The following is a 26,842-nucleotide window of genomic DNA, read 5'->3' on the forward strand; positions in this document are numbered from 1 at the left end:
CAGAATTTTAAATATATCGTGCCATTGCTTTCTCGCCTCCATGGTGGCTGCTGAGTAGTCACTACTTAGTCTTATGCTGTTTCCTTTGTATGTGGTGAATTGCTTTTCTCTTGCTGCTTTCAGAACTTGCTCCTTCTCTTCTATGTTTGACAGTGTGATCAGTATATGTCTCGGAGTGGGTTTTTTTGGATTTATTCTATTTGGAGTTCGCTGAGCATTTATGATTTGTGTATTTATGTTGTTTAGAAGATTTGGGAAGTTTTCCCCAACAATTTCTTTGAATACTCTTCCTAGACCTTTACCCTTTTCTTCCCCTTCTGGGACACCAATGAGTCTTATATTCGGACGCTTCATATTATCTATCATATCCCTGAGGTCCATTTCGAGTTTTTCAATTTTTTTCCCCATTCTTTCTTTTATGCTTTCATTTTCCATTCTGTCATCTTCCAGGTCACTGATTCGTTGTTCAACTTCCTCTAGTCTTGTACTATGAGTGTCCAGAATCTTTTTAATTTGGTCAACAGTTTCTTTAATTTCCATAAGATCATCCATTTTTTTATTTAGTCTTGCAATGTCTTCTTTATGCTCTTCTAGGGTCTTCTTGATTTCCTTCATATCCCGTACTAGGGTCTCATTGTTCATCTTTAGTTCTTTGAGTAGCTGCTCTAGGTGTGTCTCTTCTGGTCTTTTGATTTGGGTGCTTGGGCTTGGGTTATCCATATCGTCTGGTTTTTTCATATGCTTTATAATTTTCTGTTGTTTTTGGCCTCGTGGCATTTGCTGTCCTTGATAGGGTTCTTTTAGGGTTTGTAGACCAGTTGAAGTCCTTATCTCTAATTTATCAGATCTACAGCTTCGTGGAGTACACTTTCTCTAACTAACCAGCAGGTGGCGTCCACGAGCCACCTGTTCTCCACAAGCCAGATCTCCCCTGCTTAGCCTTTTTGGTGAGTGGGGGAGTGAGTCTTGTGGGGCCCAATTGGTGTCCCAAGCTTGCGTGTGTAGTTGGTGTTGCCTGCCCTGTATGTGGGGCGTGTTTCTGGGCAGTCGGGGAGGGGGGGTGGCCCTAACAATCAAATCTCCCTGATGATCCTAGAGTTTTAAAGCTACTGCAATAGTCTAATCCTTCAGTTCAGTCCTGCCACAGTTTGTCTCTGCCACTGACCCACAAGTCTTTGGTATTGGCGTATGGCTCCTGAGACTTGCAAGTGGGCCCCTCTTCCAGGCTGTGCACCCCGGGTCCTCTGTTGAGGGATGACTGTGCTATGTCACAGGTGAGTGCCGTCCCCCCAGGGCAGTTCTGGGCTGCTGGGCTGTGTTGGGAGGCTCCCAGTCTGCTCAAATGATGGCTGAATGGGGCTCTGTTAATTCACACTGCTCCCCCTTCCCAGCTCTGGGACATTCAGCTGAGGTTGCAGGGAAGGCTAATGTCCACGCCCAGTTTTGTGGTGTGTGCCTGTTATTTGAAGCACTTCCGTCACACTGGGTTGTCTGGGGCAGCTCTGGGCTATGGGGCTGGCGATGGGCAGGAGTGTTTCCTGTCCACCAGGATGGTGGCTGTGAGCGGACACCCCCCTTTTCTTGGGAAGTTGTGTTGTTTAGTGAATTTTCTCAGCCACTGGATTATTGCCTTTTGTCTCAGAGCTCTCTTATTTCTGCTCTTGACTTGACGTGCCCAAATTTCAATTCTTTGAAGCTTTCTGTATTGAGCTTCTTAGAGTAATTGTTTTAGAAAAAGCAAAAAGGATTTAAAAAAAAAAAAAAACGGCCCTCCTCAGAGATCTAATGGGTTATTGAAATGCTAATAGACAAAGCAACCAGGGCCATTAAGGAAAGGTGCCCTGGGCAGAGAGATCAGCCTTGCTTCGGGATTTGCATATGCGCCTCAAGGCCTGATCTCCGCCCTTCCCCTTTCTGTGTTCACCAGAACTCCAAAAATCCTCTGCTTTTACTTTGGAGCTTCTCGTGTTGTTTTCCTTCTATGCCCGTCTCCTCTCTGCTGGGCTGGCTGCTCTCAAAGTCTCTGGTGTCTGGCCTCAGTCTATCTATGGTTGGAGTTTGAATCAGTAGAATGAGTTTCCGATGAGAGCAGCCACTGCAATTCTCCCTTCTCCTTCCTGGAGCTGACAGCCCCTCCTCCCCCGGGACTGAGCCTGGCAGGGAGGGGCGCGGGTCCCCAGGCCGCAAAAACTTACAGATTTCGCTGATCTCAGCAGTTCCACGTTTTCATGAGTGTTGTATGAAGTATGCCCAAAGACAGATTGCTCTGTGGTGTCCAGTCCACGCAGTTCCTGGCTTTTTACCTACTTTCCTGGAGGGGTAACTAAAACATACAGCTCACCAGTCTGCCATCTTGCCCCCCCTCATTTATTTTTAAATGAGGATTTACATTTATTAATTAACAAATTAATAAATTCTGTTTGTACAAGGAGATCCTTTTGAGCAGTTCAATATTTTAATATCTTTCTGGCTTCTTTCACTTCTTTTGGGTTTCAGTTACTTGTATTCCATGTTGTCCTCTTTCTTGGACCTCTTTTTAAAAATTTTAGTTATTTGTTTTTATTGTGGTAACATATTTATATAAATATATAAGGCAAAATTTCCCATTGTAACCATTTTTAATCATGCACTTCAGCCTCTTCTTATTGTTGTTGGAAAATATATTTGAATAATTTTTTCATCTAGGGTGCATGGGTAGAAAATGATCTGAGCTCATGCATGTCTGAAAATGCCCTATTGTTGTTTTCACAAATAACTGGAAGTTGGGCAGAGTTTAGAATTCTAAGTTTGAGATTGTTTCCTTTCTAACTCCGCAGATATTACTTTGTGTACCAGAGTCCAGTGTTGTCAATGTTAGACGACAGTTTTGTTGTTCGTTCATTTGTAGGAAATCCTTTTTGTAGAAATCCTAATTGCTTTAGCTTACATTATGCTTGCCAATGTCCCATTGTCCAAAACAAGTCATATGGCCAAGCCCCGAGTTAGTGTGGTAAGGGAGGTGTGGTTTGCTTAGGACCACCAAGTCACAGATTCCACAATCTGCTATGTAGCCTTGAAACTTTTTGGTCCACTAGTAGTAGTGGTATCTTTTCCTGTTTTCAAGCACTATTTTATTGCTTCCTTCTTTAAAAAATTAAAATAAAAAAATATATATGTGTAAGTGTACATGTGCATTTCAGCCATTTACTTATGTTAACTATTTTTATGTTAGCTCTTGAATCACTGGTTAAAAAAGAACTAGACAAGGAAGTAAGTGTCAAGAAAGCCCTTCAATCTCCCCTACAGTCAATTTTGTCTAATCCAAATCCTAACATATGAGGTCTTTTTGTTACCTCAGGAGTATGTCCAAACGCTGCAACAACCTGGGGTTTTGATTTAGTCCTTTTCCCAGTGTTCACCCTTTTCATACAAGAGTGTTAAATTACACTCCATTGTTCGCTGGTCATGCCATAATGTTCTGTCCTTATCAACATAGAATATGTCTTCTTTCTTGCCAGCCACTGTAACTCCAAACTCAATATTGCCTGATTTGTCTTAAAAATGTTATTATCTGAAATAATAGTCATAGAGCATTGCCTAAAGGATATTCATTAATTCCCTTTTATCAGAGATGGCAGATAGATTCAAGTTAGTAACTGAGGAGAGCCCTATTGGTGGGACCCTCTGGGAAGGATGATGAGAGAATGTCCATTCTCAATGGGAGAGATCAGTGATTGATTGGTGAAGTCTGCCCTGGGCTTGTATTAGCAGTGATGGTGTGGATGCCAATTTCTATCCCTGCCCCAGATATTGTAAAATTTATCACTGAACCAAGCTCAGAAAGTTGCTTATTTGTATGAAATTGTTTTGACCCCCTGAGTGTACTGAATGACACTTTGGCACTATGCCAGTCACCTGCATGGAGTATGTACTGAGAACCAGCTTTGCAGAATTTGATTCTGTATTTACTGCAGGAATGTTGCTGAGGACATATCATATGACACAGTGTGCCCATTCAGAGGAGCCATAGGAGAGTTTTTCAGAGCAACTGGTCTGTTTTTTTATCCTATGGACCCTGTGAATGTTATAACTGCTTATGTTTTCCTCTTTGCTTTGGTTGCTAGGAAACCCAGGGCAAAATAGGAGACCTCCCTAGCAACTGTACAAGACTTCTGACAAATATTTTATACCCTAATTTTGCCTCCCTGTTTATTTTTTCTTTTCATTCTTTGTCCTATAGAGTTCCTTTCTTCCTTCTCCCTCCTGTCTCCCTCTTTCTCCTCCCCCCCCCACTGCCTTCCTTTCTTCCTCTCTCCTTTTCTTCTTTCAGTTAACATTTATTGAGCACCTGTTCTATGACTGCCCTGTGTCAGCTGCTGGATGCTGACAAAGTCCCTGCAAATAATTGCAGACGTAGTCGTGGTGAGGCAGTATAGAATAGGGCACTAAGGCTGTGGTCCTTGGTCTTCTATTCAGCTTTTAAAGAATTAATGAAAATCTGCAGACTTCATGAGTCCAAAATTTCCCCTAAAGCTCTGAAGCCTTCCAAAACCATAAAAGGTTGTAAAATCATGGGCCCAAAGCAAACTTTTAGCTAATGACAAAAAGCATGGAGTCATAAAGATTATTAAACATCTGCTCATTGACAAATTTTGGATATGTGAGGGCAGGCCACAAGTCCTGATAGCTATCTCCTTCTAGAACAAAGAAGATACCTAGTTAATGCAAACCATGGTTAATACAAACCTTGTAAGCCCCTAGTGTCAAAGGTTACTATGGAAACCTGCCACCAGCAAAACTTTCCTATAGAACAAGCCAACCCATTTCCACTCCATGCATGCTTTTCCCTTGAACATGTCCATGTTATCTCTTCAACGTGTACCTTTCTCTTTTTCTTTAATAAACTTTACTCCTTATTCCTACTGGCCCCTCTCATCTCTGAATTCTTTTTCTGTGGCGAGTCCCGAATCTGGAACGGGGTTCTGCCTGGCACTGATGCCAGCAGGGTGCCGGTTACAGTGGCACTCCTGGTTACTGAAGAGCATTAGGAGGGCCATGTCCTGAGAGATTCCTCCAGTTATGTTTCCTTGGGTGGACTGGCTACTCTCTGGTCCTCTTTCCATGGACAGGATCCAAGTGACCTACCCACTAAGACACAGCACTCCAGACTTCAGCCCTTCTGAGCCTTGCCCTAGTGACTCCCAGGCCATTTGTTCTGTTCCCCTCAACACCATAGATGAGTCTGAGTACCCCTTGCAACTTCATCTAGAATGTGCAGACTTTCATAAGAACATGAACACAACTTTTATCAGAAGCCTAAAAAGTGGGAAGCTAAAGCAGAAGAGGGGAAGAGAGCGAGAGCCCTGGAGGTGGGGGACAAAAGAGTGAAATGCAGTCTGGCTTCCGCTTTACTCTTCCAAATCATTATTCTGTGCAATCCTCTGTTCTGGCTAGCAACATTCTTTCTTGGTTCCTACTTTTCATGTACCTTAAATTCCCTGCCATTCCTACTTTCACTTCCTCTCCATGGCAGTAACAGGCTTGGAAAGGGTGGGGGTAGGGATATGCTTCAATTTAATTCCAGATTAATCAATTACTTTGAATTTAAGCTACAAAACATGTCTTTCCCATCAGGTAATGGGCAGTGTGCAGCCTTCCATGTTTATATTTTTGCTTCCAGGAAGCTTGGAATCAAATTTGATGTTTAGTCACAGTTATAATATTAGCCTTCAGGATTTGCAAGATTGGTATACCTAAAAAAAATAAAAGAACTTTATTGTCTGAATGCCTTTTCTTTTAAGCCATATCCAATCCTTTTATAAACGAATGGGAACTTAACTTCTGATCTGCATTGAGCAGAACTCCAGACTTCAGCCTTCTGAGCAATGAGTTAACTGCCCAAATCTGTGGAGTGTCCACCTGCCATTTTCTAAGGTGTCCTACTAGGTACTTTGCTGCTGGGTCAGCTGGGGTATGATGGACATAATGACTTAAATTCAGAGGACCTGAATTCAAATTCTGCCTCTCTCACTCTCTTCTTAGCCCTTTGACCTTGGGCAAGTCATCTAACCTCTTTGAGCCCCAGTTTCTTCATTCATAAATGGTCCTATATTCCTCAAAGAGCTGTTGTGGGGATTAAAGGAGATAATGTTGGTAAAATTACTTTGTATTCTACAGAGGAAAAATTTTGATTCAAGACTGCAGCATAAATTCCTGTCTGAGTTTCCAGCCTGCTGGCCCGCCGTACACAATTTGACTAGTCAGTTCCCACAATCGAGTGGGCCAATTCCCTAAAATAAATCATAGATGGGTCCTGTTTCTCTGAAGATCCCTGACTGATATAGATCGTGGTATTTCTTCCCTGTGGTGGAATGGGATTCTATTCACTGGGCTTGTGCCCTCCCCAGAAACCCAGGGAAGGTTCCTATCATTAGACAGTCTTCCCAACTGCAAGCATCTGACCCCTCATATTTTAACCATTAAGAGAAATTGTTATCAACAAAAATCATATTATTTCCAGCATGTATATCAAAATACCCCACAGCTTCCCCATGTCCCTTGGACACGAGGGTTGGGATGTTGGATGTTTCTGCCACTGAGTTCCAATGCCCATGGGCTGCTGTGCTGGTGGCAGTGCTTGCCAACCCCCTCAGGTGGTGTCTGTCCACTGTTATCTTTGACTCTACTCTCTTCTTGGGACATTGAATTTATTTCCTTGATTGTAAGCCCTACCTCTATGCTGATGACTCCAAAATCTGTATCTGCAGCCTGTACCTCTGTTAGTGCCACAGACTAGTACCCTCAATTGCCTATGGGACAGGTCCTCCTGGGAGCCCCAGGGGTACTGAACACCCAACACATCCCAAACCAAACTCATCTCCAGTGCTCTTTCCTCAACTTTCTCCTCTTAGGATTCCTACCCAGACATGTGGTCACGCCTCTTCCCTCTCATGGCCATCGATCTGGTTCAGGTCCTCGTCATCTCTTGCTGGGACAATGGCGGTAGCTTCTTAGTTGCTCCAGCTGCCTCCTTCATTCTAAACCATGGTCCACACTAGCTGCAAGACAGAGATTTACAGACACTGCTCTGATCAAGTTGGCCCCTCTCCCCGACTGTAAATCTTAAATGGCTACCAGCATTTAAGAGTTTCTGTGCTCGAGCACCAACAATCTCTCCATTTTCATCTCCTGCCAGCCCTGCTCACGTACCACATTCCAGTATTTCCAACCAGAGCCAATTATTTGCAGTTCATAAAAGTGACATGCTCTCTCACACACTTTTGCCTTCAACATGTGCTTTCCCAGTCGCCCAGAAAGCCCCCACCTCTTCCTGGTCTGCTCGGCAAACTTCTGCTTATTCTTCGAGGCTGGTTTCGAGCCTCACTTCCTCTGTGAAGCTTTTCTTAACTCTCCCAGATGGAACTAGCTGGTTCCTATAGCAATTTGTATGTACATCCTTTTTACCAAACACTTCATAATTGTTTACATGTCTTTCTCTCACACTGAACTGTGGTCCTCTTGGGCAAAAAGTGCTTGAAATTTGTCTTTGTGAGCCCAGTTCTTTGAACAATATTGGAAACATAGATTCTCTGAGGATGTTTTGTAAATTGAATAAATTAATTAGTGATTTAATTATCACACCCATTCTTACAGTGGCAAAGAGCAGGATTGAAGCTAGGTCAATATGAGAGGAGGAGTAAGTCTAGAGCTGTGATGTCCAATACAGAAGTCACTAGTCACATGTGGCTATTGAGCATTTGAAACGTGACTAGTCTGAATTGAGATGTAAGGATAGAATACACAGGATTTCGAAGACTTAGTATGAAAAAGAATGCAAAGTATCTCAATAACTCTTACATGACTTGTTGAAATGATAATCTTTTGGGTATATTAAATATAATATTGGTTAAATAAAATGTATTAATATTAATTTCACCTATTCCGTTTTACTTTTTTTAAAGTGGCTACTAAAAAATTTAAAATCAAACATTTGGCTCACATTTGTGGCTCACTTTTATTTCTGTTGGACAATAATGATCTAGAGTATTCATTCATTCATGGAACAAATATTTCTTGAGCACCTCTTATAAGCCAGGTGTTAATCTAGATGATGGGAATAGAACAGTGAACAAGACAAAGTTTCCCACCTCAAGGAGCTTACATTATAGTGGAGGGAAAGACATAGAGCAGCAAACAAATATGTAAGCAAGGTAATTTTAAATAGTGTTTCAGTATTATGAAGACAGCAAAGCAGGGTGCTTGGTAGAAAAGGTGGGTGAGGTGCAGGAGGGTAGTTGGGAAGGCTTTCTGGAGCAGGTGAGATCGAAGGCAGGGAGATGACGAGGGAGGAGGCTCGTGACATGAAAGATGGTAAAGACCTGAATTAAGACCCAGTGGAGGTGTGGCTGGAGAGGAACAAACAGACATGAGAGATATTTAAAGGAAAGTAACACTGAAAGGGCAGTTGTAACCTGAGGAATTAGAAAGAAGTCAGAACTGATGTGGACTCCCAGGCTTCTAGCTTGGGTAACCAGGTGAAGGGTGCTGCTGCCAGGTGACATAAAGCAGGAGGGGGTCTGGGGGAAGAAAAGGAGTTCTGTTGAGTGTGAGGCATCTGTGGGATGCCCAGGCAGCAGTGTTGAGGGGGCATCCCAACAATTTGGGATTTATCACCATAGACATGGTCATTAAAACTAGTGTGGATTAGAAAGGAAAGAGAGAAGATAGTAAACAGAGAGAAAACTCAGGTTCAGGGTGCATGTGTCTAGGTTGAGGGGAAGGTAAGGTGGAGAGAAGTGTTCAAGGCATGGAGAAAAGGCATGACTGGGTGATGATAGACAGGCTGGGCGGGGAGGAGATAAGTGGTCTCAGGGTAGGTATTTGCTGTCAGGTAGGGAGAAGGAGTTTGAGGACTGTGGGAAAGGTTGGGAGTGGTTGGGGAAGAGGGCGATGTCCAGGTTACTACAGGTAAGGAGACCTCTTGGAGGAACTTGGCATATGTCACAATTTTGGCTAAGGCTTCATCATTAGGTCCTTAGAGCTGGAGAAAGCCTCCAAGAAGCACCAGGATGGGGGATTAGGAGAGCTGGCTTTTGAGAAGTTGGGTGGCCCTGGGACAGGTCATAGATCTTGTGCACTTATAAAATGAGCCACATGGTCTCTCCTCAGTTCACTCTCAGTTTTAAGGGCTATGCCTTTCCCAAACAGGATACTTAAGAACATGTCACACCTCCCTAGCTTGCTTTGAGCTGTTCTGGGCCTGAAGCTCAACTTCCCTTCTCTTCTTCAGAGACCAATTTAGGCTCAGCCCCTGGGATTTTCTGATGCTTCTCTTTCCCAGAACATGTGGTCAAGCTATTAGCGGTTGACTTGACACACATTGTTTTCTATAATCACCAGTGGGCATCTCTCTGACAATATTCTGTGGGCACAGCCCGCGTAGCCTAGGGTGGCTGCTTGGCCTCCAGGAACCCTATGTGGAATAGAATGAACTGCTCCGTTTAGTCTCTTAAGTCACCAGTTTCTCCAAATGTCAATTTCAATCCCCATCACCCCACCCCCTTCCCAAAGGAAATTCCAGGAGACAGTAAGTGTATTGAACAGTGTAGGATCAGCACTTCATAATTATTTACTCAGTCCCACAATCACACTATGACGAGGGTTATCCCCATTTCACAGACAGGAGACAAGACTCAGAGAGGTTAAGTAATATGACCAAGGTCAACAGCAGCTGAGTAGGCAGCCAGGGTTTAAAACGCGGATTCTGACTCGGAAGGAACTGAGCTTGCTGCCGGCTGCTGGCTGCTCGCGCGGAGAGGTTTCAAGGCTTCAGGAGCATTTGTCTCTTCCAGTCTCGCGGCCGCGGTTCCCCACGTGGACGATCTCGCGGGCCCTTCCTTCTCTGACACCGGGTGTCTGGCCCCACCCTCGGCGGGCCCGCAACTCAGCCCAGCGCCTCTTGAGGTCGTCGATGACAAGCTCTTGCCTGTGTCCAGGGCCGGGCTCCCGCCGCCTTCCCGCAGAAGCCGCGCCGCCGGGGCACCTGTCCCGGGGCAGGGGGCTGTCGCCGCGTCTCGGCGCCGCCCAGCGCTCGCGGCTGAGTTGGGCGCCCGGGGCGGGGAGGACCGCCCCGCGCGGCCGGGAAGGGGGGGCGCCGGGGGCGGGCGGGCGCTCAGAGGGGGCGCTGCTGAGGGCGCGACGCAGGGGGCGCGCGAGGCGGGGCGCGAGGCCCGGGGGCGCCTCGAAGGGCATCGCCGAGGGGTCGCGGGCGCTGCCGGAAGCCGGGGCGGGGCGCCCGGGCGGGATGCGGTGAAGGGCAAGCGGCGGCCGCGATGAGTGCCTCCGCGGCCACCGGGGTCTTCGTGCTGTCCCTCTCGGCCATCCCGGTCACCTACGTCTTCAACCACCTGGCGGCCCAGCACGAGTGAGTGAGCGGGCGCGGCGGGCGCGGCGGGGGTCGGCGCGGGGCGCCTCGGGGCGGCGGGAGCCTCAGCAACTTTTCCGATCGGGCTCGGGACCGCCGGCTGCAGGCTTTGATTCTTCCGGCTGCCAGGGACTTCCCGCGCCCGTCAGGGTCGGGGAGGCGTCCCGGGGGTCGCAGCGGCCGAGGTCCCCGGCCAGGCTGGCAGCTCTGACATTCGGCGCAATTCAGCGGCCAAGAGCTGGGCGCTGTTTGGTGCCGGAATCTTGCAGGTAGCCGGGGTTACAGAGGTCAATCAGGCAATGCCCCTGCCCTGGAGGAGTTCACCGGCCAGTGGGGAGGGGCTGTACAAAGACGGAAAACTAAGAGTGGCCATGTTATCTCGTGTTGTTTTGTTCATTCCGCATTTCACAGGAACCTTTCCTTGTATGGACATACACACATGCTTACCATTTCTTATTAATTTTAGAAACAGTTGTGAATGACTAGCAGAAATAGCCGTGAATGACTAGCAGAAATAGCCGTGAACCAACGAGCAAAAGACCTGGGTTCTAGACCTGGCTTTGGCACTAACAGTGTGGCCTGTCTTCAATTTCCTGGTCTGTTAAATGGTCTAAATTTGCATCCGATTGTGAGGATCCAATAAGACATGTTTGTGAAGGGCCATTGAGAATGGGGAAGTGCCTCTAAGTGTCTTCCTTGGGGTAGGGAGGCAGGTAGTGGAGCCGGAGGAGAGGCAGAGCAGTTACAGTGCTAGGGAAATGGGTGGGGCTGAGGGAGGCTTTGATGGGTTTGGTGCAGAGCCCTGCCTTCCACCCTCTGGGCCATCGCAGACTGAGGAAGCCTGCCCCAGGTAGCTGAAGGCCTGCAAGGGTAGCGGGAAGGTGTCAGGCCTCCGTGCCTGCTGATGCTGGTGGCTGTCTATGGGGAGGAGAAAGGGACCTGTTAGGTTTCCCACAGCAGTTGCTGCTAAGGAAATTGCATCAGTCTGTAGGCCCTCTACCTCCTCAGGACCTTCAGGCCTGTGGAGAACTGTCTGCCCGCAGGGCAGTGACTTCCTCCTCTCTCACTGCCTTATCCAGACGGCACCCACACTGAGTGCTCACCAGGCCCCGGGAGCGTCTGTCCTTGGTCTGACCTGGTCTTGGGGCACATCTGGAAGAAGCAGCTCTGGGCTGCTGAGACCTTGCACTCTTAAAATGGCATTTATGGGAAATCCAGCAAATACTTATTGAGTACCTGCTATGTGCTTGGCAAGTTCCAGGTTTTGGGGGATATAGCTATAAAAAAGCCAGAAACAGTTGGGGAGGTGTGTGTAGAGACAGATGTCAATAAATACGTAAGCAGGTTGTGACATGCTATGAGGACGATGAAATAGGGTGACTGGGAAGGGGCTGGTGGCCAGGGAAGGCTTCTTAGAAGAGGTGATGTGAGCTGCGGGAGGCAGCCATGGGAAGATCTGGGGACCAAGCCTCCCAGGCAGGGGGACAGGAGCTGTTGCGGGAATGGGTGGACGTTTCAGGGAAATTTTGGAGGGAGAGCAGATGGGGCTTGCTGAAGGATTGCATCGCAGTAAAGAGAGGGTTTGAGGATGACCCCTAGGCTTTGGCATCAGGCACTGGGAAGTTGGTGATGACCTTTACAGACTGAATTATGTATTGCTGTGTATTATTAAGCACATTGCTAAGCCCTATAGTGTTTTGAATAATTGATTCCAACCGTTCTTCCTGTCCTCCTGAGGTTAAAATCCCAGTGGCCTTGACTCCTCTCTCCTCCCTCCGCTCTCTCCTGCCCTCTTTCCCCTTCCCCCTAAGTTCCCTGGGCTCATCTTGCACCTGTTCCCTCCCTTCAACTCAGGCGGGTCTTCTCTGACCTGGACCTGGCAAAGGCTCCTGCCCCAGCGCCTCCCCCTGCACGCTTCTCAGCCTCAGTTCCTCATGCGCAACCCCCTCGCCCAAGCTAACACCCGACTTTGCTCTTTGAACACTGTTTTAGTTTGCCAGGCTACTATGACAAATACTACACAATGGATTGGCTTAACATTGGGAAACTATTGGCTTACAGTTTGGAGGCTGGAAGTCCAAGAATCTAGTCTTCTCCCCAAAGATGGTAGCGTTCTGGTGCTGGCTTATTGGCAGTGTTTGGGGTTCCTTGGCTTTCAATTCTGCCTCCCATACCAAGGCGATGTCCTCTCCTTTCTAGTTTCTTGACTTCCCGGTTCTCTTTGTAAGGCCCCCAGCAATCTGGATTAAGACCCACCCTTCTTCAGTTGGACCACACCTTAATTAAAAATAACATTTTCAAGAGATCTTATTTACAATGGGTTCACACCCACAGGGCTGTGGATTAGGATAAAGAACATGTGTTCTTAGGGGACCTCATTCAACCTTCCACATTCTCCTTATACTTTCCTACTTCCTGGCCCTTGCTCACCATGTTCGTCCCACTGGGTTGCCTTCGTCCCTTTTGCCCGAGACGTTATGGGCCAGAGCCAAATGCTGCCTCTTTGTTTCCAGACCGCTCTCCAAGGCACAAGTGGTCTCTCCCTCCTCTGAGCCCCCAGGGCCCCTCCACTGCACCTTTCCCACAAGAGTTACCTTCCTGAGGTCAGGCTTTTGAGAACTTCCCTTCCCAGATGATAGCCCACCCTAGTGTTGTCCTGCCCAGCAGAGCACCTTGGGCATAGCAGACATTCAGTTCTGTTTGAAAGTGATGAATTGAGCTTCCCATCAGACCTTTTATGAAAGCCTGGGGTGAGGGGGCTAAAGCATATTAGGTTGGAGGTCCAGGAAATGGTTGGGGTCTCTCTCTCTCACACACACATACATCCTCTGCTCATACTCAACATACACATCTGCTTTTAGTAGGTGTGTGTCTATAGAAGGACATCAGTAAACCCCATTTCCCTGGGTTAACTGCAGCCCTTTCCTGTCCCCCTGCCCCGAGTCCCTGCTGGACCCGTTTCTTGCTGTTCCAAGCAGGTCCTGCACTTGGCCATCGTGAGGACAGTGCTGGGGAGGCAGAGGTGATCTTCTGCTGCAGTTTCTTTCATTCTTTCCTCCTTGCAGTGGAGTGCAGGAGAGGATGTCTGGAGCCAGGTGACACTGTTCTCTCGTCCTTCAGAGGGCACCAGCCATGATCGTCTAGGCACCACCTGCTTCAGGCTATTCCTCGTTAAAATGCCCATCAGAATACACAGTCCCCTAACCTCCCCCCTCCTCGCAGGATGCCTCAGCCCAGCATCAAGTTCTGGCCCACATCAGCTTCGTCCTCCTTCCACTACTCCTTCTGCTCCTCCCCACTGGAGAGCCTGGCATATCCACTGGTGTCACCACCAGAAACCTCCCATTCCAATCTCTCACTGGACGCCGACACAGTCATCCTCATTCTTCTTGTAGAACTGTGTCATCCTTCTGTCTGTCCGTCCATCCGTCCACCCTCATCCATCAATTCCGTTACTCTTGCTCAGCGGTCCCCAGGCAGATTGCCTGCAGCACACTCAGCCAAGTGTCTTGAAAAAAGTTGCATATTCCCAGGCCTCACCCCTGCAGTAGGCTGATTCTATAGGTCAGGGTTGGGTTTTGGAAATTTGGGTGCTGCCGATGCCCAGAGCCGACTCCCTGACTCTATGTGGGGTCCAGGGATACCAGCTATGGTGGTGTGGAAGGGTCTTGGCGAGGATGGCAGCAGTGGTGGCTCGAAGGGGCTGTTGAGGAGGCTCTGGTATGGTAATGGAGTGGGCCATGCATTGCTTTGTTGAGAAGTGGAGGCCCTGTCGGTGCTGGAGCAGAGGGAGAGTGTCTGTAGGACTGGAGGGGCCTCCTGGGTGGTGGAGCTCAGAGGCATTGAGGTGCTTCCAGGTAGACAGAGACCTACCTTGTTCATCCTGGGTCCCCAGTGCCTGGAGCAGTCCCTGGCACATAGAGGTGCACAATATATCTCTTTCTCAATATGTTTTTCTATTAATTAATAAACAATTACTTTGATGTTATTTGACTTTCCTAAAGTCAGTGGCAGGGGGTCCCAGAACCTAGGTCTCTTAATTGCCAACTCCAGTAAGCCTTGTGCCCTGGTGCTGTCCTGCTGAGGAGGTGGCCTTGGCCCCTGGTTTTCTCGGTGCCACCCCGTGTCTCAGGACGGGGCTGTGCTGGCCAAGCCTTGCTTTGGGTTTCCTGTTTGGGGGTGGATGCTGGCCCGCTGGCCCTGGCCATGGGGTGTTGGGCTGGCTTCACTCTGACCTCAGATCCAGCCCAGACTCCTCCCCTCCATGGAGCTCCTGCCCTTGTTCTCTGGTCCATTTGATTATCCACATGACAAATGGTCCCTCGTTCCTTGTCCTTTCGGAAGGCGTGTTTAGTTGTAACTCCTGCCTGTTCCCTGGAGCTCAGTCCAAGGGTTTCTAGCTGGCCCTGAGGGAGGTGACAGATTCAATGGCTGGGTCTGTCAGCTGCCAGGAGCCTCCGGAGATGTGGGAGCAGGGGTGGAGGAGTGGGTAGGTAGAGGCAGCCTGGCTGTGGCCATGTCAGGGGTGGGGGTGGAGTGGGGTAGAAGACGCTCCCAGACATACTGCCTGCTGTGTGGGACACATGGACAGCACAAGAGGAGACACTGAGGGTCCTGGTGGCTCCAGTCCCTGAAAACCATGGGGCTGGGGTCTAGAGCGCCCAAAGCACTGCTAAGGAATGCTGATGAACTTCACCAGCTGCGCATGGCCAGCTGTGGGCAGAAGCAGAGCCTGAAGCAAGTGCATTCAATAGGCAGGAAATTCCAGGCACCGACATGTTTATTTTGATAAGTGACCACCCCCCTGTTCTCGTCATTGCAGTTCCTGGACAATTGTAGGGGCTGCTGCCCTCATCCTGCTCCTGGTAGCCTTGTTGGCTCGTGTCCTGGTCAAAAGGAAACCGCCCCAGGACCCACTGTTTTATGGTACGTATCGTGGGAAGGAAGCCATTTGCGTCCTCTCAGGAGAGCTCAACACTTTGGCCCGGGTCACATTTTTCTCCATGGTGGTTTGTAAACGCTTGGAGCCCGCTGGCAAAGTGGCTGGAGGTGTAGGAGACTGCAGGATGTGGCCCTCACCTCCCAGGCTGGTGGTCTCCTGGAGGAAGGTCACCGCCAGGGTCAGGCTGGACAACCCCCTGCAGGTTCTGACCTCTGACCCCTGACCTCGACTCTCATACCAAACTTCTTCCTAGGCTTCCCACCTGCAGCCCTGTCCCTCTACCTGCTGAGCAACTTAGCTGTGCCTCGATTCACATTTGTCAAATGAGGAAAATAATAGTAGCTACTGTGGAGGGTTAGTAAGATTAAAGAAGATAATACTTGTAAAGCATTTAGAACTGTGCTTGGCAAATAGCCATGTTTGTTAAATAAATAAATAACACCATCCATCAAACACCCACAGTACACCTGGTATGGCCTGAAGCACTTTAGAAGTAGTAGTTCATTGAATCCTCACTACAAATATGCCTCCATTTACCCACGAGGAAGCTGGCTCAGAGGTGCTCAGTAAGAGATGTAGGTGACAGAGCAAGCGAAAACAGCATTGTTGGGCCCCCAATCCCATACCCTGCCCTTGTGCAATACTGCCTCAAGCAAAGTTGTTACCAGCCTTTGAGCACTTCCTGTGCCAGGTACTTTGCTGGGCATTTTATTCATTGGGGTTCTGCTTCAGTAATGCTGCGTATCAAATACCTTCCTGAATCTCAGTGTCCTATGACAACACACAGTTATTCTTCTTGCTCATGGGTCTGTGGGTCAGGTTTGGGTCTGTTCCAAATGTGTCTCCTTATTCTTAGACCATCAGCTCCCTGGGGCGTGGGCTTCTCCTGGCAGATACAGAGGCACAAGAGAGGCTGGCAGGGAAAAAGTGAGGCCTCTTAAGGCCTTGGCTTGGAGCTGCCCTACTGTCACTTCTGCCCCATTGCATTGGCCAGAGCAGGTCCCATGGCCAAGCCAACCATCAGTGGACAAACAAGTATTCTCTGCCCACAGTACACCTTGGCAGAGATGGGGAGGGCAGGTCGATTTGGGAGCAACTAATTTCTCCCCATTCACATACACAAAACTTTGCAGCTAAGAGAAATTCTGTAACTTGCCCAAGGTTGCACGGCCAGTCAGTAGCTGAGCCAGGCCTGCCTGACTCCATGGCCCAGGCCATTTCCCGACATCCTCCCACCCCCAGCTTTCCTTTGAGCTGGCCCCTGCTGTTCTTCCAGTCTTGGTGCCTGCTGCCATCTGTCCTTTCTTTCCCTCCCTCTTCGCTGACCCCATACTTACCGATACTCTGATGTCTTTCCTGACTCCTCCCAGGCTGGCCACCCTCTCTCCTGCACTTTCAGCCCTCTGTCCTCATTTCAGTTAAAGCTTGGACTGCACTGCAACCTCAGGGTCAGTTCCCAGGCTGCACTCCTTGTCCACTAGAGGACAGAGACTAAGCAGTGTCTGACTCCCATGTTGGCATCAGCAGTCACTGGTGGAACGATTGAATGCTTTCCTAGGAGACATACGATGGCTAATCACCTGGAAGGAGTCCAAAAAATCAGGGTCAGGAAGTGACACCATCAGCAAGAACTGGGCCAAAGCCCTCTGTGGAGGCACAGGGAAGGCAGGATCTGCAAGGCAGGGCACCTTTTGCTCCCTCTGGGGAAAATGCCAGTGCTGGGGTCCTGGTTGCAGACTCTGGACAAGGCTGGCTTTCCTTCTCTGTGAATTAGCCATCCCCACTTGTTTCTCCATTTCGTTTTTCACAGTTCTTCTTATATTCTCCATCAACTTTTTTTTTTTAACTGACCATACCGTCACATAGCCTAAGACACTGATTTATTCTGACTTGAAGATGCAGCTTTATTGACAAACTAACAGTGCCGGATTTGATCATGCACCATTTAAGAGCTCTTATTCCTTCAGTTCTTTGTTGATAGTAGTCTTAAGCCCATTCAGGAGATTCCCATAACCCTAATAAGATTTTCTGAGGTACAGTGGCTTTGCTTCTTTAATATCCAATTGTGCCATGTGGTATTAATGTTTTGTTTTGTTTTTTATCACTGGCCTTTTTTTTCTTTTCTTTTCTTTTTTAAATTCACTGCCACTTGCACATCAGCCAGTTGTCTGCTGTTAGGATCTTCAATATGGCACAGGGCAGACATTGTTAGACAAACTGAGCTGGTGGCTCTGTACTCATTGAGATGAACTCCCTCTTCTAAGTCATTATTTAAAATCCGGTGGCCTCTGCTAGGCTTCCTTGGCCACATGGTTGCTATTTTCACGCTGGCTGGCCCAGGTGGGATGCAGGTTTGTGAGGGGAGTGGAGGATGGCTGGGATGGCCTGGTGGGATCTTCGGGGACAGAGTCGTGGATGCTTCGGTCATTCTCTACTCCCTGGGTGTCTCCTGGGTGAGGGCACCTGAGTGGTGATGGGGAGATTCATGAGCACTGGCAGAGTTTCGTTTTGGATGTGTGGGAGATACATTAGTCCATGTTGGCAATGTCCACAATGTCTTCTGGAAAACATTAAAAACAATCTGTTATTATTAGTAATTGTCTCTTGAACCACTGCTTTTTAAATAGCTGCTCTCTTTGCTCTAGTTTATGCAGTGTTTGGATTTACCAGTGTGGTGAACCTCATCATAGGACTGGAGCAAGATGGAATCATTGATGGGTTCATGACATACTACTTGAGAGAGGTACGGGAGCCCTTAGCGATGGAACCTGCAACCAAGGGGCCAGGGACCCAAACCACTTTACTCAGGGACAGAAATCCAGAAATCCTTTAATTTCGTGTAAGCAAGTACAATGCACAGTATTTTATTTAAACATTACTTAGCTGTTTATTCACATGGAAAGTGGAGCAGAAGGTTAGAATTAGATGATGGCGGGCAGGTCTCTACAACATTCAACATTGAGAGGCTCACTCCTGACCCACCCTTTTCCCTTTGCTTGCATTTAATATAAATGAGGTACTTTCAATGAATTTAGTATTTATGTGTCTATTATTAATATATAACTGTCTCAGGAAGTTTGTCAGTCTTAAATTTGTAAAGTGCCGCATGCCAAGATACTTAATGAAGGCCTTTGATTGTGATGAATTAACCTCGCCCCACCCCAAATCATACCACCATAGAGCTACCTGGCAGCTGAGAGAGACATTCCTATTATCTTATGAGGGGATAAATCCAGTCCCAGAGAAGTAAAGTGACTTTCTCAAGGTCACACAGGCAAATTAGAAGCAGAGCTGAAAGTAGAGTCTTCATCCGTGTTTCAAATAACAGGGAGTTTGGTACATAAGCTAAGGGATCTTGGGTTCTTTCCCATCTGTGAGGGCAGATTTTAATTAGGGGAACAGCAATTCCAATCAAAATTCCAACAGCCTACTTTGCAGATTTGGAAAAGCTAATTATCAAATTTATTTGGAAGGGAAAGATGCCTTAAATTGCTAAAAACATTCTAAAAAAGAAAAATGAAGCAGGAGGACTTACACTTCCTGACTTTGAAGCTTATTATAAAGTCACAGTAGTCAAAACAGCATGGTACTGACACAAAGATAGATATATTAATTAATGGAATCAAATTGAGAATTTGGAGCTAGACCCCCACATCTATGGTCAACTGATTTTTGATAAGGCCCCCAAAACCACTGAACTGGAACATAACAATCTATTCAACAAATGGGGCTGGGAGAGCTGGATATCCATATCCAAAAGAATAAAAGAAGACCCCTACCTCACACCCTACACAAAAGTGAACTCAAAGTGGATTAAAGACCTCAATATAAGAGATAGTACCATAAAACTCCTAGAAGATAATGTAGGGAAACATCTTCAAGACCTTGTATTAGGAGGTTACTTCCTAGACTTTATACCCAAAGCACAAGCAACAAAAGAAAAAATAGAGAAATGGAGACTCCTCAAAATTAAAAGCTTCTGTACCTCAAAGGAATTTGTCAAAAAGGTGAAGAGGCAGCCAACTCAAGGGGAAAAAATATTTGGAAACCATGTATCTGACAAAAGACTGATATCTTGCATATATAAAGAAATCCTCCAACTCAATGACAATAGTACAAACAGCCCAATTATAAAATGGGCAAAAGATATGAAAAGACATTTCTCTGAAGAGGAAATACAAATGGCCAAAAAACACTTGAAAAAATGTTCATTTTCACTAGCTATTAGGGAGATGCAAATTAAGACCACAATGAGGTATCATCTCACACCAATTCGAATGGCTGCCATTAAACAAACAGGAAACTACAAATGCTGGAGAGGATGTGAAGAAATTGGAACTCTTATTCATTGTTGATGGGACTCTATAATGGTACAGTCACTCTGGAAGAGAGTCCGGTGGTTCCTTAGAAAACTAGATATCAAATTACCCTTCGATCCAGCAATTTCACTTCTCGGTATATACCCAAAAGATTTGAAAGCAGTGACACGAACAGATATTTGCATACTGATGTTCATAGCAACATTATTCACAATCGCCAAGAGATGGAAACAATCCAAAAGTCCTTCAACAGATGAGTGGATAAACAAAATGTGGTATATACACACAATGGAATACTACGTGGCAATAAGAAGGAACGAGGTCATGAAACATATGAAACATGGGTGAACCCTGAAGACATAATGCAGAGTGAAATAAGCCAGACCCAAAAAGAGAGATATTGTATGTTACCACTAATGTGAACTCTGTGAAAAATGTAAAATAAATGGTTTATATTGTAGAATGTAGGGGACTTAGCGACAGACAGCAAATAGTGATGGGGGAACAATAACCTAATAAGAACAGTTAAGTCATGAAGGGTAATCTTAAATGTTATGGGAATGCTCAGGAATGACTATGGTTTGTTAATTTTTGGGGGGTATAGTAGGAACATGCTGGAAGCAATGAATTTATTTTAGGTTATTTGTTTTTCTTATTCCTTTGTTTTGGTTTTGTTTGAAATGTTTTTTTTTTAAAATTTTTTGATAAAGTTAAAAAAAAAGAAAACCAATGGAAGGAAAAATAAATAGGGGAATAGCAGTCAGCTCTGGGAGGAATGGGCTTGAAGGGAGGGGTCAGTGCCAAGAGCTGGGACACTGGCCAGGCTGGGTGTGAAGATGGCCGGAACTGAGGCAGCGCGTGGGAAATAGAGGGGAGGAGTGGACTCTAGAGAACTGAGTGGCTAAAATGTGTAGGACCTAGGGATGAGTTGGAGGATGGGGAAAGTAAGGTCAAAGATGACTTCCTGCTTCCTGATTTGGGCACTGGAAGAATGCTGGTGAGGAGGAACCCAGTTCCACAGATGTTTGTGGGAGTGCACTCTGGGAACTCACTGTCTAGTGTGGCAGAGGGATAGCATTGTCCCAGGCCCAGTGGTGGAGATGCACCCTAGGCCCAGAAGTGCACAGGGGAGAGGCAGATGGATTAACTTTGGGTGCTCCAAGCAGCTGGGGGAGGCCTCATCAAGGTTTAAAATACTATAGTATTTTAAAAAGATGGCAATGGCAGTGGGTGATCAGTGTTTTCCAGATAGACCAGGGAGGTGTGAGGGTATTCCAGGGAGAAGGGACAGCTTGGGCAAAGCCTTGGAAGTGAGAAATAGCATGTGTATCCCCACTGCTAGCCCAAGGGACAGGTTTGCAGGGATGATGCTGAGTTCATTTGAGGACATGCTGAGTTTCAGGTGCTTAAGGGACATCCTGGCAGATGTCCCACCTGGCAGGGCTTTGCAGGTCTTCAGCTCTGGGGAGCATTCCTAGCAGCAGAGAGATTTGGGAGCCACGTGAGTCTAGTCAGTACCTGAAGGCCTGAGAGGAGAGGAGGTTGCCCAGGAGGAGTGTGGAGAGAAGGGAGGGCCAAGGTAGAAACTCTGGAGACCATGGCCTGAAGAGGAGCCTCTGAAGTGTGCCATGAAAGAGAAGGCAGAGGCAGAATGAAAACCTGGACAGCATGGGGCCACGAGGCCAGAGGGGGAGGGTTTTAGGAAGGAGAAGTTAGGGCTGGAGGTAGAGCTGGTGAGGGGGACAAGCCCTGGGGCAGAAGGGGTCTGAGAAGGGAGCTGGGGCATAACCATGGAGAGGTCTGTGGGGCCAGGTGCTGGCTACCTGGCTGCCACGTGGAGGAGGAGATGGAGCTGGACTTCTCAGGCAAGACAAGCTCCGGGAGGTTTTAGACAGAAGAGTGACACACCAAGAGCCAGGCCTCAGAGGGCTTCATGTGGCAGCAGGAGGATGGTGGATGGAAGGCAAGGACAGAGGTAGGGAGGCAGGAAAACAGCAGGGGTCCAGCAAGAGGCACCGAGGGCTTGAATGAGGGCACGGCAGGGGTATGAAAGAGGGAAGATCACCTGGCTGACATTATAGAGAGAAAACTGATAGGATTTGTTAGTAGTCTGCTTAGGAGAAAGTGGAATAAAAACACGACCCTGTGGTTTTGAGCCTGGGTGAGTTGAGTGGTGTAGCCATTAATATAGGGAACCCAGGTGGAGAGGTTGGTTGAGGGGAGAAGCTGATGAATTTAGAGTTCAGGTGAGTCTGAGGGGCTCCTGGGCCATCCTGTTAAAGATGTCCAGCAAGCCACCAGGAGAGGCCAAGATCGGGGCAACCGATCTGGGAGCTGGCTGTGCAGGCCTAAATCATCTAGGCTGTGACGTAGGGTGGCATTACCCATCCAGAGCATGTCAGGGAGAAATGGTGTGGGCCAGGCATGGGTGCAGAAGTACAACTTTTATCTTGTTGCTTCATCCTCTCAAATTAAAATGTGATTTAGTTTGCGGACAGAGATTACAGAGCACTCCTTGCACCAGTGGATGCCAAGGTTGGTTGATTGATAAGCTGGTCCATCTGTACTCTTCCTTGTGGAAAGGACTTAAGGCAGCTTATGAAGATGAGCTTATGAAACAAGCCAGGAAAATATGAACATGGAGAAAGAAGAAAGAAAAATAAGTTAGAGCCAGATGACACCCAAATACATGCTCCCATGAGCAGCACACCTGCTGAGGGTCACACATCTGGCAGGGATTTTCTAGTAGCCTCTGAAAATGAGAAATGTAGTTCATTGTGTTATCACGTGTTCAAAAAATTAAAAATTTCAGGAAACATGACTATTCTTGGTTGTACAGACTCTGCTAGATACTGGCTCTGTGACCTTAGGCAAGTCTTGTCACCGCTCAGGGCCTCGGTCTCCTCATCTGTAAATTGGAGTTAATTGTGTCTGTCTCACAGGGTTGTTGGGAAGGCTGAAGCTCTGAGTTCAGTGCCTTCCCCATGCCCAGCCCAGTGAACATGGGAGCCACAAGAATTATGTTGCCAGTAGCTCTGGAGAACGTGGCGTTCTGGCTCCCCTCAATCCACCGCCCCGCCATATGCCCTTTAGTGACAGATATGGCTTGGCCCTGGTAGAGTGAGTTTTCTGTGCAGCCAGGATTGCCCATCATGCCATCAACCTTTATATCACTGTAAAAGCCTGCGTTGATCCAGCAGAGGCCAGTTGGCCAGGTGTACTCTAATGAGATAACCTGTGGTAGCTCCAGGGTCAAGTCATATTTTCAAATTCCTTCCGATTTTGTAGTTTTATATGATTTAGAATAGTTTCACCCTAGCACTAACATGAGGTAGTTCTGCTGTGTCATCTTACTTGCAATACAGATACGGGTCTGGTGTTTGGCAGTGGCCTGTTTGGGTCGCATTGAAAGTGGACTTCTTTTTCATGCTCTCCTCAGGGTGAACCGTATCTGAACACTGCACATGGGCACATGACCTGCTACTGGGATGGGTCTGCACATTACCTGATGTACCTGGTGATGGTGGCGGCCATAGCCTGGGAGTAAGTCCGCCCCTGAAGTGTGCACCTTTACCACTTTAGCAACTGATAAGGGGCTCTGGAAGGAAAATGGAAAATGTATGTAGAGAGGCAAATACACAAACAGGTACCCATGGATTTGAATATACATTTGATGGGTGCAAGCTAGACATGGCTTTATGCCCCCTGCACCACTGCTTTTTGAACACATGCTTTAGGATTACTCCCACAATGACAGCTCAGGCAGACCCCTTAGCTTTCTCATTAGGTTCTTTTTTTAAGAACTGTTTCATTTTCAAGAATTAAAAAGTCCATCATATTTGAATGCAAAACTTCAATCTCAATCTTATTTCATTTATAGGTAGGTCACAAACTTATCAATTAACTGTAGTTTACAAAGAGGTATATGATAGTTCAAAGATAATGAAAGGGAGTAGAATCTGATAAGCCATGGGAGTGTGCTATAATTTTCTATCAAAACAAAATTTCTCCCTATAGTCACTCTCCTTCTGATCCAAAATAATCCCAAAGAAAGATTGTTCTTGGTTATAAAATAGGCTGGTTAAATTAGATTTGGCCTGATTATTTATATAGATGCAGCAAGAATGGTAATTTACCATATAGGCCTTTGTAAACTTGCTTTGTTGGAAGTTTTATAAGGAATTGCTGACTGAACTTGAAAGCTGTGCTCCCCCACCCCAAACCTGACCTAACCCTGAGGCTTGGGGGCCTGCACTGAGGCTTAGGTGTAGGGCCTCTCCTTTTATTCCTGATTCTTTTTTCACTCTTTCTCAACTTGCTCTGCAGCTGGTTCCTCTGGGAGTGTGTGTAGGGATGTGGGATGAGAGGGAAAGGGGCAAAGTCTTATGTGACTGTTGCTGTTGTTTTCTGGCTATTGGTACCCTTGATCATGATATGCTAACTCTGTCTTGGGGGACATGTGTGTATGTTGAGACCCCTACCACAGGGACCTTTGTATTGTACCAATCTTTGAAGTGGCTGAATTTATGGGTACACTCACAGCTTTTTCTTGCTGGGGCCCCCGTAATCCAGAAGGCATGCCCTTTGGGAGGGAGCCTTTCAAGATGGCTTGAGCCCAGCTACCTTCCTGGCTTCCACTTGGCTCCTGGTTAGAGAAAGTCATGCATTCGTGCCCCATTCAAGGTTGAAATCCTGACACCTCTCTCTTCACCATGCACTCAAGGGCAGCTCCAGCCAATATTTGGACCAACCTTTCTCTTCATGAATATTCCCAAGCTCCTGGGAAGACATCAGGTATTCCTGACAATGTTTGGGCTCTGCTCAGAGGAGCCAGGAATGGGCCACAGTTGTCTGCAGTTCAGTTGGCATCTGGCTGGGGAGGAAGATTCTTGTCTTCCCCCTGCTTCCATCCTGGTCAACGTCACTGGGCCTCTTGGGGTCTGCTTCTTTTGACTTGGGGTATAAGGTGGGGCAGGAAGCATATGGCATTTTCTACTTGTTTCTTTTCAGAGAATCTCCTTTTGAACTTCTCATAGTCTTATATAGAATGGAGGTGGGTTATTGGGGTTAGTAGTTGAAGGAACTTTTGGGCAACATCTATTGAGAAGATTAGGGATATATATATATCTTGCAGCTCTTTTAGAACATGGGGTATGTGTCACTTATTATCTTCAGTTTTGAGGCTTTGGCTGAAATTCTGTGACATCAGGGAAAAGCCATGTGACATTCTGTTACTCACACTTGCAATTGTTTAAATTATGGGTCCAATTTCCTTTCTTCTTTAAACCTTCTATTCCTTTCATGGTGACGAGTTTCATACATGAGAGACAAATGCAGGATTCCTTTGGCAGTGATGACCATGTTGTAATTTAACAGAACATCAGAGTAGCAAGCATAATTTCCTATTCAAGAGGACATAAAGAAGGTTCTATAGTGTAACACATATAGAAATGATGTTTGATCACTGGGGTTCTGTGTGTTTGATTTCTTACTCTGGATTCAATAAGTCTTGATTCATGTACTTGTTAGAATAAAAAATAATATGGAGAACCATTTTTTTGCTAATAGTATTCTATGACAAATGTACTAAATCCAGATTTTTTTGTTGTTACAGGGAAAGCTATAGAGCCATTGGTTTATATTGGGTCGGATCTATTATTATGAGTATTATTGTTTTTCTACCTGGAAACATTGTGGGTAAGAAGCTTTATCTTAAAATTCACTTTCCTTTCCTGAAACAATTGGGGATTGTTTTTTAATAGAAAAGCTATTTTGGTTGCTATAGAACCAAGAAACTAAGTTTACCAAAACAAACAAACAAAAAACAAAAACAAAAAAAACTGTTTGCAGAATTATTCCTTCCCCCTCCTTCTTAATCTCACGTTTTAAAAAGTGTTTTGAGCAACTTTCAGAAGTGGACATTGAACAATGAGACAATCTAATATCAGTGATTCCTGACTTTTAGAAGGATCATAACACTAGAGGGGTAAGTATGAAGTTTGTGTCTACATTTAGTGTGCAAATAATATTTCTTATAACCCTTTTTATTATCTTTAACTACTGACACACTGTGGGAACTTGATAAATGTATTTGAAAATGTGAACTGTTGAAGTCTAAAATAAAAGAGGTTATTTATGCCTGCAGGAAATCAGGATAGTAAAAAAACTTTTTTTGTATTGAAAATACGACATGGCTGTTAATAGACATCTAATGGTTTTAATTTGACTTCTGTTTTTTCTTATTAAAAATATTGTCTGGTCCACTGTAAAATGTTAGATGACTTGAGATGGGGGGAGGTATCCTAAGTGGTGCTTGTGATTAGATATGCTTTTGGTAAACTTTGACTTTCTCTTTCTTTCTCTCTTTTAAATAGGGAAGTATGGAACACGAATTTGCCCTGCTTTTTTCTTAAGTATACCATATACTTGTCTTCCTGTCTGGGCTGGTTTCAGAATCTATAATCAGCCATCAGAAAATTATAACTATCCCTCAAAGGTGATTTTATTAAGTTTAAATGTAACCTGCTAATCTTAAGCTCACAGGACTCTCTCACATCCTTTGGCCACTGGACTGACTGTGCCTCCCTGGACTGGAGCACCCTGGGGCACTCTGTCGCTGTGACTTTGTTGATTATGCAGCACTGGTCCACATCCTAGTTAAGGTGGCCATGATGGCCTGCTTCTGTCTGAATACATCTCCTGCATTGGCCAGGCCATACTTCCTGGAACTTCTTTGGCCAGTGCTCTCTCCCTGGCTCTGATCATCAGGTTCTGTGTTAGTGTGCTGACTGAGGTCCAGAGGGAGAGGTTTGTCTGGTGTTGTCAGTGGCTTGGACTTTGAGCACCTGGGCATCTCTTTCAGTGATACCTGTGCACTGACTGGCCTGAGGGCAGGCTGGAGAGAGACAGGTAGCCTGCTTGGTCATAGGGGCTGGCCTGACAGGTACTCATTCTTTTAAGGTCTCCATTTCTCAGCTAGCAACATCTTTTTAAGTTCCTCTCCTGTTACTGATCCTTTAGGCAAAACCAATATAGAGAAAATATGAATTACTAGTGATAATCAGGACATGACTATTCATTTTACAAAAAGAGTTATAATAGAATTCATTGAAATAAAGTCTAATCTACAAACGCTTCACTTACAAACATTTAGATGCCTGCTATGTAACATTAGGTTGG

The 26,842-nt window shown here is 46.4% G+C and overlaps 2 protein-coding genes across 7 annotated transcripts in view; one reads left to right on the plus strand and one right to left on the minus strand.

Annotated features, from left to right (window-relative positions):
• Nucleotides 1–26,842, minus strand: part of HDGFL3 (HDGF like 3) — a 133,988-nt gene that overhangs the window by 13,750 nt on the left and 93,396 nt on the right. Inside the window, exons 6-7 of one of the 2 annotated variants that reach the window (XR_005216377.1) lie at nucleotides 16,682–17,904; nucleotides 6,900–7,037 (exon numbers count right to left, since the gene is read on the minus strand). Coding sequence is in view for 1 of the 2 variants with exons in the window: in XM_037833183.1 (XP_037689111.1) it covers nucleotides 17,776–17,904 (129 nt within the window). In the remaining variant the exon portion in view is untranslated. Of the gene's footprint in view, nucleotides 1–6,899; nucleotides 7,038–15,139; nucleotides 17,905–26,842 lie in introns of those variants that run through there. The other variant, XM_037833183.1, reaches the window with a different exon arrangement.
• The window catches only part of TM6SF1 (transmembrane 6 superfamily member 1), a 28,122-nt gene continuing 11,446 nt past the window's right edge, over nucleotides 10,167–26,842 (plus strand). Inside the window, exons 1-6 of one of the 5 annotated variants that reach the window (XM_037833177.1) lie at nucleotides 10,177–10,402; nucleotides 15,225–15,328; nucleotides 17,990–18,087; nucleotides 23,103–23,206; nucleotides 25,278–25,360; nucleotides 26,038–26,159. In XM_037833177.1, the coding sequence (XP_037689105.1) occupies nucleotides 10,311–10,402; nucleotides 15,225–15,328; nucleotides 17,990–18,087; nucleotides 23,103–23,206; nucleotides 25,278–25,360; nucleotides 26,038–26,159 (603 nt within the window). In that variant the 5' untranslated portion in view covers nucleotides 10,177–10,310. Of the gene's footprint in view, nucleotides 10,403–15,224; nucleotides 15,329–17,989; nucleotides 18,088–23,102; nucleotides 23,207–25,277; nucleotides 25,361–26,037; nucleotides 26,160–26,842 lie in introns of those variants that run through there. The other 4 variants (XM_037833181.1, XM_037833178.1, XM_037833179.1 and 1 more) reach the window with 4 other exon arrangements.

Source organism: Choloepus didactylus, chromosome 4 (assembly GCF_015220235.1).
Source record: "Choloepus didactylus isolate mChoDid1 chromosome 4, mChoDid1.pri, whole genome shotgun sequence".
Taxonomy (NCBI): domain Eukaryota; kingdom Metazoa; phylum Chordata; class Mammalia; order Pilosa; family Megalonychidae; genus Choloepus; species Choloepus didactylus.